Here is a 19545-nt window from a genome sequence, read left to right on the forward strand (position 1 = left end):
ATATCCGCTGCGACGGATGAGCAAGGTAGCTCTGGAGCGGGTTGTTGCAGGAGAGGCGGTTTCTGTTGGTGGGGTGCCAGACTGTTGCAAATGGGACAGGATGCCGTTTTTTCACGTATGCATTAGGTCATTCCTGGCCAGTAAAATATGCTTTGGGCACGGGTAAGCGTAGGCTCAGTACCAGGGTGGTCGCTGTGGACTTCTTTGTAGTATTCATCATGCAGGGATGAGGGAATCACAACTTTGTGACCCTTGACAATGATCCCGTTTTGTAACACTAGTTAATCGCGAACTAAGAAGAATGGCTGTGTATCCAGTGGAGTGTTGGATTGTTTTGCAGGCCAAACACTCTTGATAATGGAGGAGAGCAGCTGTAGCGTTCTATCAGCTGTAGCGTTCTATCAGCTGCTGTGTGTTCCGCCAGGCGAAGCAGTCGTTCCATAGGAACGAAGTCGACTTTAAGTACAGCAAGCCCGTCGCACTCGAAGGGATGTTGTTCGCAGGACACCCGTGGCGCTCGAGAGAGAGAGTGTCGGCCATGAGCATATCTTTGCCCTTTTTGTAAACAATATGGAAATCAAAACGCTGGAGCTGCATCATCATGCGCTGCAAACGTGCAGGTGCTGCTTGAATAGGTTTGTTCAGGATGGTAGAGTTAAGAACAAATGCAAAAAATAGACTCGTTGGATGTGGTCAGGTTTCAACAAGTAGCACACACAATTTTTCTCCAAAGATTCAATACCCTAAGTAAAGCAATTTCTATGCACCTCAGTTTTAAATGATCAGCCTCTTATATTGTAACAAAAATTGAATTCCTGGAGGAACTCAGTAGGCCAGACAACATCTGTGGAGAAATGAAAGACAATGACAACCTTCGGGAGAGAGTCTATACAAATATCCTTGACATTCAATGGCATTATCATGGGCCCCACTCTCAACATCCCAGACAGGACAAGGGGGAGGTCTTGGTCACCATTGACCATAAACAATTATACCGGCCAAAAAATAGTGCAGCAACAAGAACCTTTCATAAATTTAACAACTTGCAGAGCGCAAATCTGATTCCTATTCCCTACCAACTACAAAGCACAAGTAAGGAGTGTAATAAAACACACTCATCTGGATGAGCTTAGTTCCAAAAACATATCTTGGATCAAAATAATACACTTGACTATCATCCCATTCACCATCACGCATTCCCCTCCCACCCACCTCCCATAGTTATAGCGCTTACCATTTAAAAAAATGATGGCAACTCCCTGCAGTTTATCTCTAGAAGAGTCGCAATCACACAACATCAGAAGCTGCAGCTTTGATTTACTCTGATAAGTATAAACACCATCCCTTCATCAACGTTGGGGCTAAATGTTGAAAATCTCCATCTAACTCAACTTCACAAAAACAGCTGTTCAAGGAGGTTCATCAGACCCTGTTCAATTAGGAGCGAGTAATAGAAGCCAATGACGTTGATAATAGACAAGTTAATAAAGTTGTAATAATCTTTGTGTGTAGAAAATACAGCAACAAGTTCGTCCATAAAATGCTCCCACAAATAGCACTGAAGTAAATGATCAGATCATTTGCTTTAGGCGTTAAAGGATAATTATTGTTAGGTTGCCTGGAGTACTACTTGCTTTTAAGCAATGAAGTTGCATGGATACGAAGGATCTCACAAGACAACAGGTTTGGCATAGAACCCTTCCTGAAAGATAGCAGTCTTTCATACTGCATAGAAGTTCTAGCCTACATTAGATACTCTTATCTCTTTGGGGCTAAATGCACAAACTGATAAACTCAAGAAACACGAGAACTAGCGCTGGTGTTAACATTATTACACAAACTGCATCTTTTGAATCAGATGGTGTCTCTGGAATTAAACCTTGAAGTCAATGACAAAACATCCCAAGAAGTATGCAAAAAATTATCCCAAAATAGCCCAGATAAAGGAAATCAAACCTTGTGTGGTCAAATTTAGAACGTCACTGATGAAAGCTGCAGCAGAACGATGGGCTTGGAAAATTGTTGGCTGAAAATTGGACCTCATAACAATACTGTAAGTAATTTTGATTTGCTTGTTCGAGGTGGCACCAAGATGCTAACGCAACCAGGTATTCACAATTGAATGCTGCAGATTGATACAGACTATGGTCCAGGACTATATGCTGAAGCACAGGGCAGTCACCTCATAAGGGATTAGTTTAACCTGCCATCATGTTTGGCACTGACATTGTGGGCTGAAGGGCCTGTTCATGTGCTATACTGTTTTATGTTCAAATGTCTCTGGGGAACGTTGTACAAAGAGGGGCTGCAACCTGTGCAAAATCCACTTTAACAGCGTGACCTGGAGTAAAGGATAACTGATGGTCTGTTCTTGTAATACAAATGAAGTTATACAACTTATACTTATATAATTGCAAATTTTATGAAGAAAGTAATATTTGGGAAATAAAAACACACAAGATACTAAATAAGGGGCATGTCTTCCTCATTGTCTGCTCCTGGACCATGTTGCCTGTATTTTCCAAACGGAAGATCAAACAGAACAAGTTGTCTTACAACTTTAGGCTGTGCACGCCATATGCAAGAAGAAGATTGTCTTTTCGCCAAAACGGTACTCGATAGTGCTAATATTTTTGCAGGTTCTTACAGCTTTTTCCCCGCCGTCGATCTAATAATAACACGCATGCGCCGAACTGAGAGGCAGCAAGTCCTTGTAGCTACGAGTTTTGTTTTAGTGTTTTAGCGTTTTAGTGTGTTTTGTTTAGTGTTTTATTTAGTTTTGTTTAGTTTTTGTGAAGGACAAGGACAAGGACTTGGATACAAACAGAACTTGGATACAACCCCTTGTAGCTCAGAATTTTGTTTAGTTCTTTAGTGCTTTAGTGTGTTTTGTGCGTTGGCTGCTGCCGCTGCTGCTGTGCAGTAATTTTTACACAGCATGTGTAGAGTCGCGTATAGGAGGGATGAACTCCTTATGTGGCGACGGACAGCTTACGGAATAAAACACCATATTCCGTCTGAGCTGAAGAAGCCGTTCCGTGGTTGCCGTGCAGGTGCCAGGCTAAGGGCCTGGAGGTGGAGATACAAGCCGTTTCTGCCATCGATCCTTATGGGGAACGTCAACTCATTCCCTAACAAGTGTGAGGAGTTGGAGGCCCTTATGAAGAACCAACGGGTCTACCGTGAGTGCAGTCTCATGTGTTTTACCGAGACGTGGCTGATGGACATCATCTCGGATTCCTGTGTGGATCTCCCCGGCTTCACTACGGTACGAGCAGATAAAGACCCGAAGGCGAGTGGGAAGATCAAAGGTGGGGGACTTGCTCTGCTTGTGAACAATAGATGGTGTAATCCAGGTCACATAACTGTGAAAGATAAGATCTGTTGTCGGGATATTGAGCTCCTGGCGGTTGGACTGAGACCTTATTATGTACCGAGGGAGTTCTCCCACATCGTCGCCATTATTGTTTACATTCCGCCTCGAGCGGAGCCTGTAGTCGCATGTGACGTCATCCAAGAGACTGTCGCGAGATTACAGACCCGACACCCGGACGTACTCATTGCCTTATCAGGGGACTTCAATCATGTGAACATCAGCCCCCACTTGTCAGGCTTCTCACAGTATGTTGACTGTCCCACAAGGCACAATAAGACACTGGACTTGTGCTATGTCAATGAGGCCTATAGTGTCTTAGCCTTTCCACCGCTTGGCAAATCAGATCACAACCTGGTTTATCTAAGGCCTTCTTACAAACCCTGTGTACTGAGACAGCCTACAACCACCCGGTCTTTCAGAAAGTGGACACCAGAGGCCAGTGAATCACTGAGGGACTGCTTTCAATGCACAGACTGGGACATACTGATGGAGCCACAGGAATTAAACAGCTGTATGGACATCGACAGGATGGCTGGATGCATAACGGACTACATCAACTTCTGTAGGGATGTTGTTGTGCCAGTAAGAACTGTTTGTTGCTTTCCCAATAACAAACCTTGGATTACAAGCAACATCAATAGCCTCCTAAACGAGAAAAAGGAGGCTTTCAAGGTTGGTGATCGGGAAAAAATCAAGAGGGTACAGCACCACTTGAAAAGGAGTATGAAGCAGGCAAAAGGGGACTATAAAAGGAAGCTGGAGAAGAAACTGCAGTACAACAACATCAAAGAGGTGTGGAGAGGAATGAAGACCATCACTGGCTTCAAGGAGAAGAGAAGCCAGCCGTCAGGAGACGTGGACAAGGCCAATGAGTTTAACCTGTTCTATAACAGGTTTGATCTGGTATCCCCTCCCACCTCTACAGGTGCAGCCAATCCCCCACCATCACCTCCACGAGGCTGCCCCCCCAACACCACAGCTGCAGCACCTCCTATGCCGGCATCTCCTCAACTGTTCTTCACGGAGGACGAGGTGAGAGCTGAGCTGAGGAGGTTGCGCCCTGGTAAAGCAGCTGGCCCTGATGGTGTATGTCCCAGGCTACTAAAGGACTGTGCGGCTCAGCTGGCGGAGCCGCTCCAGACCATTTTCAACCTGAGCCTCCAGTCAGGGAGGGTACCAGGTCTGTGGAAAACATCATGTCTCGTGCCGGTTCCCAAAGCAGGGCGGCCGACCGAGATCAACGACTATAGACCGGTGGCCCTTACATCCCATATCATGAAAACAATGGAGCGGCTACTCATTCGTCTCCTGAGACCACAAGTCCAGCACGCACTCGACCCACTACAGTTTGCATACCAGGAGAACATTGGGGTGGATGATGCAGTCCTCTACATGCTGCACCGGATCTACTCCTTTTTGGACAAACCCGGTGGCTATGTGAGGATTATGTTCTTCGACTTCTCAAGTGCGTTCAACACCATCCAACCCCTGATTCTGAATGACAAGCTTAAGAAGATGGGGGTGGATTCCACATTTATCTCCTGGATATACGACTACCTGACGGGTCGACCACAGTTTGTCAAGCTGGGGGACAGTGTCTCTGGCACAGTGGTGTGCAATGTTGGAGCCCCACAGGGAACGGTTCTGGCCCCGTTCCTCTTCACCCTGTATACAGCAGACTTTAACTATAAGTCTGACACATGCCACGTACAGAAATATTCAGATGATACAGCGATTGTGGCATGTGTAAGGAACGGGCAGGAGGAGGAATACAGGAACTTGACCAGTTCCTTTTGTGCCTCGAGAGAAGAGAACTGTCTCATCCTGAACACAACTAAGACTAAAGAGATGGTGGTTAACTTTGGCAGGTCCAAGCTCCCCCTTCAGCCAGTCAACGCTGCAGGGGCTGACATTGAGGTGGTGCAGACATATAAATACCTTGGAGTGCACCTTGATAACAAACTGGACTGGTCTGTCAACTCTGACTCCCTCTACAAAAAAGGCCAGAGCAGACTCTTTTTCCTCAGAAGACTCAAATCTTTCAATGTGTGTAATGATATGCTGCACATGTTTTACAACACTGTGGTTGCAAGTGTTATTTTCTACGCTGTTGTCTGCTGGGGCAACAGCATTAGTGCAAAAAACAACAAGAAGCTGGTCAAACTGGTTAAACGAGCTAGCTCAGTGCTGGAGGGGAGAGTAGACTCTGGGATGGATGTGCTTGAGAGGCATATGAGGCACAAGGTGCAGGTCGTCCTGAAAAACCCCGGGCATCCCCTCCATGTAATTCTGGAGCGTCAAAAGAACACTCGGAACAACAACCGGCTCCTCTCCCTGCCCTGTAGAACGGAGCGGTTCAGGAGATCCTTCACCCCTGCAACCATTAGATTTTATAATTCGGACCGCTAGGCTGTAGGGGGATGCATTTTGCAATTTTTAATTTTTAATTGTTAATTATTGGTCTTTTTAAGTATTTATTGCTCTCAAGTAGTGTCCTCATTGTATTCTATGTATTTTCTGTCTGCGTTCGTTTTTGAATCTGTGGGTTTGTTGGTTGGGGGCTTCTGGACATCTGAATTTCCCTGAGGGGATCAATAAAGTATTTATTATTATTATTATTATTATTATTAATAAGTTTCCTTCAGATTTTATGTTATATTTCACAAGTTATTGATATTTAAAGTAAAAATAAACCCCCAACTTAAACAAGATTTTTACTGTTAAAATCCTTCCTGCCAGCTTCCAACAAACTTTGATTCCAAATTGCAATACAGGAACACTCTGTGCTTCCACCATCACAGTCCTCAACCCAACATTTGCAACAATGTTGCCATCATACCACACTTACTCCAGCTCCTGGCAGCAAGTGCTTCAACAGGAGGGGGATGATGAATTGGTATTGCATTTGGAAGTGCTGCGGCAGGCAGGGGAAGTCCAATTGGATCGTTTTATTTAAGTCCAGTGCTGGGGGAGGCAGGGGAGTGGTGGAATCTTATGTTGGGGAACGGGTTGAGTTGGGGGACCACGCCTCCCGTGGGGGCTACGGGTTAGTGGTGGAATATTGCATTGGGGAACAGGTTGCGTTGGGGGACCAGGCCTCCTGTGTGACAGGGACCCAACGGGTCCCAGTTGGTCTAGTATATATATACTTATAAAAGTCTCGTCTTGTTTCTATGTATGTGTCTGTCTGTTATTGTTTTTTCGCCAAAACGGTACACAATAGCGTGAATTTTTTTTGCAGAATCTTACTCAGCTTTCTCCGTCATCCATCTAATAAGTTTCCTTCAGATTTGATGTTATATTTCACAAGTTATTGATATTTAAAGTTTTAAAAAGCCAACTCCGGGAAAAAAACAAACTGCCTTTGACAGGGAGGCTCTTCCAGCAGCAGGGATCTCATTGACACAAGCTGCCATGAAGTTTCCGAAAACCGAAAATGTCATCACAATGTGATCTCTGCTGACCCAGCACAGCAAAGTTTAGTGATTACATTTGGATAACAAAGGGGGAAAATCTGCCAGCCTAACCCAGCACAGCAAAGTTTAATGATTAGATTTGGATAACAAAAGATGGCCTTGCAGGGCTCGAAATTAACGTTGCCCGGTTGCCAATGGCATAAAAGCCGTGTCATTTTGCCCGGCTTGGCAAGCACCCGGGACACCTGCTGTTCAACTCTGAGCGGGACCCCCTCTCTATCTCTCTGTCACTCTTCGTCTCCGCCCGCCATTTGTGTTCAGGCCACCGGGTCTCCGCTCTCCAGCCGCTCCTCTTATGCCAGTACGGCCGCCCACCTTGCACATGCACACTGCCATGGCCTGCACATCCTCCCCCTGCACATGCGCACAACCACGGCCAGCACATCATCGGCCGCCCTGCACATGCGCACTGCCATGGCAACTGGTCGGCGCCGGGCACTTTCTCCCTCCCTTTGCATTGTGGGAGATCTGGACGCCATAGCTGTCCGGTCGCCGCCTCGCCGCGACCGCTGAAACCCAGCGCAGAATCACTCCCTGGAGCTGGAGTAATTCGCTGGAGTAACTCTTGCTTCTTGGTTTCCTGGTCCTCCAAAAATATTCCAAATGGAATTTAAACTGGAGGTGGTGGAGGGTCCACCACCAAACTCTATACTCTGAACAATAACAGTCTATTGCACGTTATCTGTTTATTTATTGTATATATATATATATATATATATATATATATATATATATATATATATATATATATATATATATATATATATATATATATATATATATATATATAGTCTATGATATATAGACACACTGAACTTTTATCTCCTGTTCTGTATTATGTTTGCATATTCTGTTGTGCTGCATAAAGCAAGATTTTCATTGTCCTATCTGGGACACATGACAATAAAACTCTCCTGACTCTTGACTTGGACTTAAGCAAAAAAGGGTTCTTGGGGAAAAAAGAGCTATCTTAAATTTAGTTGTGTCTGGTTGGATAACTATGGTAGGGTGAAGACTATTCCATGCTTTAATTGTGCGGGGGAACTCCATGGAGCAGCCAGCATCTCTGGTTAGAAGAAATTGGATGACGTTTCAGGTAGAGACCCTTTCTTTAGACTCCCTCTGGTTTTAGTGTTTTTAGTTTAATTTAAAGATACAGCGTGGAAACAGACCCTTCGGCACACCGAGTCCACGCCGACCACCGATCACCCGTACACAAGTTCTATCCCACACATCAGCGACGTAAGTCAAGAGTGTTTTATTTTCTCACGTCCCAGTTAGAACAATGAAATACTTACTTGCAGCCGCACAACAGAATATGTAAACATAGTAGCCCGTAAACAATGTTATAAACGAGAAAACAAAACAGTGTATATTTATATATGAATATATAACCATATATATATATATAAATATATACGTATGTGTGTGTGTGTGTGTGTGTGTAACATATATACCCACACACACACGCACACACAATTTCCCTCCTGGGATTAATAAAGTTCTATCGTATAGTATTGTGTGTGTAGGAAGGAACTGCAGATGCTGGTTTAAACTGAAGATAGACACAAAAAGCTGGAGTAACTCAACTGGTCAGACAGAATCTCTGGACAAAAGAAAAATATTACGTTTTGGGTTGGGTCTGAAAAAGGTTCCTGCACACTTTTGGAATGTGGAAGGAAACAAGAGCACCCGGAGAAAACCCATGCGATCAGAGGGAAAAGGGGCAAACTCCATTCAGACAGCACCCATATTCAGCATCAATTCCGGGTCTCTGGCACTTTTAGACAGCAACTTTATGACCAATGTACTGCCACATAGTCTTGAACTGAATTAAAACATACAGTAGCTGTAATGGGGGACATTGTGTCACTTAGAGAATTAAGACTGAAAATGGATAGTTTCTTTTTTTTTAGTAACCAAAGTTATCAATGTATAAATGTTTGCGTGTTGGAAAACAAAATATTGTGGCACAGCTGGTAGATTTACTGCCTCACGCCAGAGATCTGAGTTTGATCCTGCCCTCGGGCACGGTCTGTGTTGAATTTGCACATTCTCCCTGCAAGCGTGTGGGTTTCCTCCCACATCCCAAAGACGCATTGGCTTTGTAGGTTAACTTGTCTCTATAAAATTGCCCCTAATGTGTAGGGAGCAGGTGAGGAAAGTGGGATAACAGAACTTGTGTAAATGGGTGATAGACAAAAAAGCTGGAGAAAATCAGCGGGTGAGGCAGCATCTATGGAGCGAAGGAATAGGTGACGTTTCAGGTCGAGACCCTTCTTCAGACTGATGAAGGGGGGGGGGGGGGGCGGGAAAAAGAAAGGAAGAGGCAGAGACAGTAGGCTGTGGGAGAGCTGGGAATGGGAGGGGAAGGAGGAAGAAAGCTAGGACTACCTGAAATTGGCGAAGCCAATGTTCATACCGCTGGGATGTAAACTACCCAAGCGAATTATGAGGTGCTGTTCCTCCAATTTGCGGTGGGCCTCACTCTGGCCATGGAGGAGGGCCAGGACAGAAAGGTTGGATTCGGAATGGGAGGGGGAGCTGAAATGCTAAGCCACCGGGAGATCAGGTTGGTTATTGTGAACTGAGTGGAGGTGTTGTGCGAAGCGATCGCCAAGCCTGCGCTTGGTCTCACCGAGGTCGATCATAGGTATGTCATTGTGGTATATCATGTCTTGATTGATGAATATGTTTGGTCAGTGACTTTATTTAAAGCAGAAATAATATGTGAATGCTTCATTGAGTATAATTCCGACTGGTAATTACGCACTTCGTCCAAGCACACTAACGCACGCATCATGGAAGCAGTCTTAAATGACCACCTAAACTGTCAATTGGCAACCTAAAAAGCTGCCTAGGTTGCCCGGCTGGAAACAGAGAAAAAAAGTTAAGTGAGAGCCCTGCCTTGTCGATGGCACCTACATCACATTAAATCTTAATGCAATTGCATTTTTTTTTAAAGTTTAAAATGATCTGCACAGTGAGTGAGTGGTGGAAACGGGTTGCGTTGGGGGAATGGGTGAGTGGTGGAAACAGGATGCGTTGAGAGAACGGGTTACATTGGGGGAACGGGTGATCGGGGTGATTGGCTCCGGGGGGCGCCTGTCTCTGGGGTGAGCGCCAATGCCCTCCCGTGTGATGCTGCATACCCCCCCCCCTCCCCACCCCGCACGTTGGCGGACGGGGCCCAACGGGTCCCACTTGGTCTAGTTAAAACTAAAAATGTTACAAATTCGAAAATTAAAAACACATATAAAATTAATTAAAACATTTTTCTGAGAGCCAATTTCTGCCATGTAATTTATGCTGTGGGCAGAATTCCTATTCTGATATCTGAAAATGAGTACAGGTTTGCACTGCCCCTTCTTGGCAAACATCATAGCAAGCAGACAAACACACAGTGTGGGAATTTTGTGGCTGATAGTGAACTGAATAGAAAGCTGTGCACCAGCCTGTGCTTTGGAATTGTTTAGTTATAGCATGCTTATCTATTGAACAGAAAATTTGTCCTAATGCACATGAATCTGCAACTTGACTATTAAAATCAAAATTTATATTTCCAAAATTTGTCTACTTTAACACGTAAAACATTTTATTTATTAACTACATCTTATGAGATTTACCATCTTGCCTTTTAAATCTAAACAGGTAGATTAATTCTTTACAATCCATTTTAAATCTGCAGATAGTTGCCACATATGAAGAGCAACTAACTAAAAAGAGCTTTAGTGTCTCATGTCTAAAGACATGTCTAAAGACGTAAGCTATCACAATTTTAATTAAACACCATAAAAATAAATATTTTAAATGTTTTTAATTGAAATAATCTAGCTTGTGACAATGAACGTAATAAAAGGACATTCAAAAAATTTAACCCGATGTTAGATGCAAAATATCAATAGTTCTGGAAGAGCGGGCTCCTTCAGCATTCCGCATGACAAATTGTGACCAGTCTTTATTCTTACCTTAAATTTTGTGGTGCTTCGCCAAATAAACTACAGATTTCCCTAATTTGTTTCAAAGCAGGAATGACCCATTTGTCATTTGTACGGAGTTCCTCCACAAAACGATCTATCCACTGAATCTTTTGAGTATCCCGATCCTATTTAAATAACAACTTACATTAGTTCTAAAAAGATTGCAGAAAGTTTAACAAACTTCCACCAATAAACATTGATAATGACAAATCCCCACAAAGATACATATGCTTTATGGCACAGCACAGTGTGCAGTGGTGGAGTTGCTGTCTTACAGCGCCAGAGACCCGGGTTCGATCCCGACTACGGGTGCTGTCTGTATGGAGTTTGTACGTTCTCCCCGTGACCTGCCTATGTTTTCGCCAAGATCTTCTGTATCCTCGCACACTCCAAAGACGTACAGGTTTGTAGGTTAATTGGCTTGACATAGGTGTAAATTGTCCCTAGTTTGTGTAGGATAGTATTAATGTGCGAGGAATCACTAGTTGGTGCGGACTCGGTGAGCCGAAGGGCCTATTTCCGCACAGTATCTCTAAAACTAAAAAAAAATAAAACTTTCTTACTTCCTCAGTTTTCTTACAGCACGTTTTAGTTTGAAACTAAAACTGCATGTAAGAGATGGGGAACAGTTACAAGTCACGAAGCATCAATAGTGAACTGGCAAGTGACTGTATGTCAATCTTAAAACAAATTTAAAGGTTAGATGAATGGAAGGAGAAGTATATCTATAGCTCAGTTTGCCGCAACTTTGAATTTTTTTGCTGAAAACAAATTAAACTCAGACGGGTCACTTTAATGACATCAACAATGAGCAGTAAAGTATGCTTTAATCACTTTACCTAGCTAGTTTTTAAATGTCATTTATGGTCACTTGGATATTTAATCATGATAGTTAAAACTGAGTTTTTCCATTCACAGGGGTAACTTCGGTATGAATCCATTCAAAAATACAACAGGAAGAGGCTATAAGGGAAAATAAAGTGGAATACTTACAGTGCCCTCCATAATGTTTGAGACAAAGACCCATCATTTATTTATTTGCCTCTGTACTCCATAATTTGAGATTTGTAATAGAAAAAATCACATGTGGTTAAAGTGCACATTGTCAGATTTTATTAAAGGGTATTTTTATACATTTTGGTTTCGCTATATAGAAATTACAGCTGTGTTTATACATAGTCCTCCCATTTCAAGGCACCATAATGTTTGGGACACATGTCTTCACAGGCGTTTATATTTGCTCAGGTGTGTTTAATTGCCTCCTTAATGCAGGTATAAGAGAGCTCTCAGCACCTAGTCTTTCCATCACCTTTGGAAACTTTTATTGCTGTTTATCAACATGAGAACCAGTTGTGCCAATGAAAGTCAAAGAAGCCATTATGAGACTGAGAAACAAGAAACTGAGAAAACTGTTAAGAGGCATTAGCTAAACATTAGGGTTACCAAAATCAACTGTTTGGAACATCATTCAGAAGAATAAGAGCACTGGTAAGCTTACTAATCGCAAAGGGACTGGCAGGCCAAGGAAGACCTCCACAGCTGAAGAATTCTCTCTATAATAAAGAAAAATCCCTAAACACCTGTCCGATAGATCAGAAACATTCTTCAGGTGTGGATTTGTCAATGACCATTGTCTGCAGAAGACTTTTTGAACAGAAATACTGCAAACCACTGGTTAGCCACAAATATAGGATGGCCAGGTTACAGTTTGCCAAGAAGTACTTAAAAGAGCAACCACAGTTCTGGAAAAAGGTCTTGTGGACAGATGAGACGAAGATTAATTTATCAGTGTGATGGCAAGAGCAAAGTATGGAGGAGAGAAGGAACTGCCCAAGATCCAAAGCATACCACCTCATCTGTGAAACATGGTGGTATGGGTGTTATGGCCTGGACATGTATGGCTGCTGAAGGTACTGGCTCACTTATCTTCATTGATGATATAACTGCTGATGGTAGTTGCATAATGAATTCTGAAGTGTATAGACACATCCTATCTGCTCAAGTTCAAACAAATGCCTCAAAACTCATTGGCCGGCGGTTCATTCTACAGCAAGACAATGATCACAAGCATACTGCTAAAACAACAAAGGAACTTTTCAAAGCTAAAAAATGGTCAATTCTTGAGTGGCCAAGTCAATCACCCGATCTGAACCCAATTGAGCATGCCTTTTATAAGCTGAAGAGAAAACTGAAAGGGACTAGCCCCCAAAATAAGCATACGCTAAAGATGGCTGCAATACAGGCCTAGCACAGCATCACCAGAGAAGACACCCAGCAACTGGTGATGTCCATGAATCGCAGACTTCAAGCAGTCATTGCATGCAAAGGATATGCAACAAAATATTAAACATGACTACTTTTATTTACATGACTTTGCTGTGTCGCAAACATTATGATGCCCTGAAATGGGGGACTATGTGTAAACACTGCTGTAATTTCTACATGGTGAAACCAAAATGTATAAAAATACCCTTTATTAAAATCTGACAATGTGCACTTTAACCACGTGATTTTTTCTATTACATATCTCAAATTGTGGAGTACAGAGGCAAATAAATAAATGACGGGTCTTTGTCCCAAACATTATGGAGGGCACTGCTAACTTCAGAAGAGAAGTTAGATTAACCTATTTTTGTGTTAGCAAAAGATGTATTTGAAGCTTTTAAAAAATAAATTAAAAAAAAATCTAATATTGCATATAGTCCTTCAATACATGCATTATTTTTTCAATGCTCAGCCAAAGACTCCAGAGAAAATTATCTTCGACTATCGATAAAATCTAATAACTTGCGCATTGGTATAATAATTTTCTCATTCTTAGGATAGGGTGATATTCATTAAACAGTGAAACAAATCTTCTGTAATTGTGGCTTTCCAAAGACAAGGTACAACACCAATTCAGCCAAGGAATATTAGATAGCCAGTATTACAGTACTCAGCTGACATGTAAGCAGCAGGGCAATAAATAAGGGTTTCTCAGTTAAAGTTTGTTGACTTTTGTCCCAAGTCAGCGAATAACAAGCCTTGATAACAAGATACCTTTCAAAAGGAAAGGTTAAGCAAATTCTTGCTCACATCTCAGTTAAAATCTAGAACACGAAACAAAAAAGTTAAAACATTTCTTCTTTCCCTTACCTGAGAACAACTGTAATCCAGGATTTTGATGTGTGCGCTTAAAGCCTGGTCCATTATGTCAACAGGTACATCATCACTATGTGCTAAATTCCACAGCAGATTTAACACCTTATGTGCCATTACGCCATCTTTGTCATCCTCAGCTAGACGACGGATCAATTCTAGAAGCTTTTCACGCTGCTTTTTACTTGCATTTGTCCAACTTGCCTTCAATTTAAAATGTTGCAAAGTAAATAAATAAGTATTTTAATTGAGCTATGAATTAATTTAACGATTAAAAGATTTCTACCTTAAAGCAATCAAAAAGATGATCAAGCTGTTCCGGAGAAAAATCCCATGCCAATTTTGCAAGTAGATCATGCACATTTTTCACAATTGCTTCATGTTTACCTGCCTGCACAACACAAAAATCATATCAATACATTTTTTAAATTTTATAATTCCAATTTCTCAAGACCATTATGATCTTGCCCCCCACAAGTATTATGTACAAGCAGAAAGGCTACGATAAAAAAAGATTGACACTCTGTACTGCCCAACACCAATTAATTGGAACATCCATCTACAATTCAATAAATCTGAATTTATCTTTCACTCAATGGTGATATTCTCATCCTCAGTTATCACGAGCTCCAACTTGACTAAAGACCATTTAAATCGATGTTTCAATGCAGAAGCAGAAATAAAAGTATCATCAGAAGTATACTTAATCACTCTTCAGCATTTAATCAATTGTTTAAATATCGAGAAGCAATTAAAATTTTATTTCAGAGTGGCCTCTCAGAATAATGTAGAGGAGATAATGTAGATTACTGTTATATACTGAATAGCAGTCATTCTTCAACCAAAATCAATCATGTTTTCTCCCTTGGCTGTTTGTGGAACCTTAATTCATTTTACGCATTAAAATAGTAACTACTCTTCATTTTGAAGTACACTTGGTGCATAATAAGGTCATGAAATGCAAATATTTTCTTTCTTCCTTACTAATTACCAAACAAATTTTAATTTGAACCTGAGATGGTGTGCTCACATTCAAGCGTTCATTTGTTTTTAATATTTCAATGGTTTCCCTGCCTTTTCAAGAACAGTACATTTTGCATTGATAGCAAATCTAATATAACCAAATGCAAACGAAGATTCGCTTTTGATCTTAATACTTTTGGGGGACAAGATCATAACCATTGAAATATTAAAAACAAATGAATGTTTGAATGTGAATCTGTTACTTAGAAAGCTTGCTGTGTATATTGTACTCACGTCATTATAATGATATTTACAATATTATAAACAGATTGAGTCAGAGAATATTTTCAAAGTTTACATTCTTTCTACCTTGTTTACAAAAGTATTAATGGGGACACAAGAGACTGCAGATGCAGGATTCTTGAGTAAAATGCTGGAGGACCTCAGCGGGTCAGGAAGCATCAAGAGTCCAGAGTGTTTTATTGTCATAAATCCCAAAGTGGAACAACGAAATTCTTATTTGCATCAGCACAACAGATATGCAAATGTAGTACTCTGTACTTCTCTGTGGAGGGAAATAGGCAGACAACATGTTGGGTCAGAACTCTTATTCAGCTTGATGCCTATTCTGTCAATTTCCCTCCACAGGTGCCACCTGGCCCACCGAGTTGTTCCAGCAGGTAGACACAAAATGCTGGAGTAACTCAGCTGGTTACTCAGGAGTTCTGCCAGCAGTTTGTTTTACTCACTGAGATTAATATTCTCTGCTCTACTATTAACAATTTGTAGAAGTTGAGAGAGAATATGTTTTCCACCAATCAGCTAACAGAAGAGAAGCACATCACCAAAGAGCCTTAACATTAAGCCATTAATACATATATTCCTAATTGATTTCATGTTTTACTTGCATGAACTGAAAATTTAGGAAAATTTAGGTTTACTATGCCAAAGGTGTGGGATTTCAGATTTTCACGATGTTAAACGGGAGATTTACCAGGTGAAACTATGGAAGATACAAATTATATTTCCTGCAACTACTCCAACAAAAATCATTATCTTTGCAGAAATGTGTGGTAGGTCATTTGAAAAACCACATAACTATCAATACAAGATCTTTCTTTGCACAAAATGCTGGAATAAGAAGTCTGAAGAAGGGTCTCGACCCGAAACGTCACCCATTTCTTCTCTCCAGAGATGCCTGCCTGAGTTACTCCAGCATTTTGTGTTTACCTTCGATTTAAACCGGCATCTGCAGTTCTTTCCTGCACATCTTTCTTTGCACATTCTATTAGCTAAGCCACATTGCCAAATCTATAACTGGAGTGAAGAATTGTAAACTTGCTTGGTTTGTCAGATGGACAAAGACAATTTTCAATCCTAGTTTAAACATATCAAAGCCATGAGATTGCAGTGGTATTTCTGGTCTGATAATACTTGAAATGAAAGCGATATTGGCATTTATGTACTGTCTTCAAAGTACAAGAACGTCTCAAAATATTTCAGAGGAACATGGAGTAATGGCACAATTACTAAAGGAATATTTAAGAAAGATTACTCAAATCTTATTAAAAAGTTGTTTTAAGGAAGACCTACAAAGGAAAGGTGAAAATCGAAAAAAGTGATTTTGTTTATTCATGGAACTCCAAAGATTGTGGGCAAAGAAAGCTGAGAGCACCAAGAAAATTGTGAAGCCCAGAGTTAAAGAAATGCAGAAAACTCAAAAGGTTGTTATGGTAAAATAAGTTGCTGATCTAAAAGAGTCTGAAAGATGGTTTTGTTTTTAATTTGATGGCATAAAGAAAAAAAGATAAATATAAATACATTTCTTTTAACTGAAGACTGTTAAAATCTGAAATAAAAACATTGGAAACACTAAACAAATAGGGCTATTCCTCTGTGCAAAGATGATCAGTTAACATTTTTAAATCCAAGTCCCTTCGTCAGAACTGCAAAGCAAGAAAAATTGTTTGTAGTTAGTGTGTGCACGAGGATAGAAAGAATAATGGGAGTATCACTGATGAGGTCAGGTTTGCTGTTGAGTTTAGGAGAGGTCAGCTGGACAATAGGTTAATAAGGTAGACACAAAATGCTGGAGTAATTCAGTGGGTCAGACAGCATCTCTGGAGAGAAGGAATTAGTGACTTTTTGGGTCAAGACCCTTCTTCTTAATAAGGTTGGTTACAGAAAGAGCAACTGAATAGAAGCCATGGAATTAGAGAATGAAAATACTATAAAAGAACATAAATTCTTCAATGTGCAGTGCAGTAGGTCCAGCAACTCATCTTTCAACTCTATCCCAGAACACTGACCCTCCAGAGCTTCATTGAAAACAACATCAATTAGCTCCCTTCAACCAATACGCTCTTGGGCTGAGGTGACCTCATGCTCACAGTGAACAACATTTTTCTTCAGCTTTCAAATCCGAGTGATCAAGGTGTAGTTATGAGAAATCAATCCTGTAACACTGATCTTTCACATTGACCTTTCAAACACATGTAACACATTGACCTTTCAAAATTTATTTTACACAAGTCTTTCACAATATGGGCATACCTCATGCGCACAAAAAACAAAATAAATTTAACTGAAAGTTATACGATGAAGTTAACTGAAAGAGAAACCAATAAGTTGACCAAATGTTTAGTTTAAAACATTAGTTTTATGCTACACAATTTCAATCTCAAAGACACACCAAAAAATATCCTTTGATAAATTCATTTATTTCTACCCCAAACTAACCAGATTGGCAAAAGATAATTACATTTACTGTTTCATATCTCACCTGTGCTGCCCAAATATTGTCAAGATCTTGCAAGGTGAGTGCTTTCTCTTTTATGACAAAGCGAAGTATTTTCTCCAGTTTTTCAACATATTGTGGTTGATGTAGACTGTCACGCAACACAATTGATAGAATGTTGTTTTGCTGAATCCACTCCTAGAAATAGTTTAAAAAAACTCACAAATTAGATCAGATTAAAAATGTTAACAGAAAATATTATATTTTTTATATCATAATAAGCTGCTGAATGCACAATGTTAATCAAATTTTTCTTCCTGACAACTACTGAGGAATTTCAAGAGTTCAATTTTCTAACACTTAGAATTAAAAGTTTCTGACAAATGACACACATTAATTCAACTATTTTTCACAAAGTAAAACACAATTACATTAGAGAATGTCTACAGTGCAAAGTCAAAGATGAGAGTCGAAATAATCCTAATCCTAAAGGAAAGAATTGAACAGCAGTAATTGAATCTGAGTCATACAACACAGAAAATGATACTTTGGCCCACCATGTCCTTGTCAACCATGAAGTAATGGGCCTGTCCCACTTAGGCGATTTTTTAGGCGACTACAGGCAACTAGGCTGTCGCCATATGGTCGACGGGGTGTCGCCTGTATGGTCTTCTCAGTCGCCTAAAGAGTTGTACCTTTTTTCTGATCGCCGTTGGATTTCGAAATGTTCAAAACTTTTCGGCGACAGTCGCGCCCGTGGGCTTGACGCCAACGATCGTAGCCTGACGTAGGTGCTGTACCAGGATGACGTAGGTTGTCGCCAGGATGACGTAGGTTGTCACCGGTGCTGACTTTGGTGAATTGCATTGGCGACTACCTACGTCAACCGGCGACAGGTACCAGCAACTGAATTGTCTTACCTTGTCGTGGGTGGACGTAGGAGGACATCCTAATGGGTCGCCGGTTGTCTGTAGCTTGCCGTAGCTTGACATCGACAAGGAGGTAGGTTGTTGTAGACATTGTCATCGGGGGGGCTCAGTCACCGGTTTTTCGGCTACCTGCTACGACTATGACAGTCGCCGGCAGTCGTCACCAACAAAATTGCCTAAGTGGGACAGGCCCATAACTATCTATACTAATTTTATTCTGTAGTACTTGGTCCTAGAGTTCAGCAACTCATCGACATACTTAAATATTCTGTGGATTGCTGGCTCCACCAACCACAAAGGCAATGCATTCCAGATTCCAATCTATGCGTGGAAAATAAGTCTTCCTCAAATGCTATACACATACAGTACCCTCTATAATGTTTGGGACAAAGACCCATCATTTATTTATTTGGTCTGTACTCCACAATTTAAGATTTGTAATAGAACAATCACATGTGGTTAAAGTGCACATGTCAGATTTTATTAATCTTTCTTCCTCTTTGGAATTAAAAGATCCTACATCTTCTGAATTATTCCCAAGAATTCCTGCCATTGCTGTTCCACCTTCATCCCTGCTAGGGTCCCTTTCCAGTCAACTTTGGCCTGCTCCTCTCATATGTAGTCCCCTTTGTTCAGCTGCAATACCGACATGAAATGAAATTGGTGGATTTTGGATTGAGAAACGGTCCAAGGACAAAGCAGAATATAGACCACTTACAGATATCGGTGGAGAAATGGCAGTGGGTGTTTAATCAGAGTGTGGGATATTGCATCTTGAGAGATCAAATACAAGGAATATAGTAAATGACCGGGCTCTTGGGACGTTGATGTGCAAAGGGATCTTTGGGTGCATGTCCATAGCTCACTTGAAAATAGCAACGCAAGTAGATAATGAGGTAAAGGAATACGACATGCTTGCCTTCATCGGTCAGGGCATTGAGTATAA

The 19545-nt window shown here is 41.2% G+C and overlaps 1 protein-coding gene across 9 annotated transcripts in view; it reads right to left on the reverse strand.

Annotated features, from left to right (window-relative positions):
- The window catches only part of usp9x (ubiquitin specific peptidase 9 X-linked), a 217957-nt gene that overhangs the window by 108870 nt on the left and 89542 nt on the right, over positions 1 to 19545 (reverse strand). For all 9 annotated transcript variants that reach the window (XM_033033085.1, XM_033033086.1, XM_033033084.1 and 6 more), the window contains 4 exons: positions 17716 to 17868; positions 14257 to 14361; positions 13968 to 14174; positions 10821 to 10957 (listed from right to left, as the gene is read on the reverse strand). In XM_033033085.1, coding sequence (XP_032888976.1) covers positions 10821 to 10957; positions 13968 to 14174; positions 14257 to 14361; positions 17716 to 17868 — 602 coding nt within the window. The remainder of the gene's footprint in view (positions 1 to 10820; positions 10958 to 13967; positions 14175 to 14256; positions 14362 to 17715; positions 17869 to 19545) is intronic.

The sequence above is a fragment of the Amblyraja radiata genome, chromosome 14 (genome assembly GCF_010909765.2).
Source record: "Amblyraja radiata isolate CabotCenter1 chromosome 14, sAmbRad1.1.pri, whole genome shotgun sequence".
NCBI lineage: Eukaryota > Metazoa > Chordata > Chondrichthyes > Rajiformes > Rajidae > Amblyraja > Amblyraja radiata.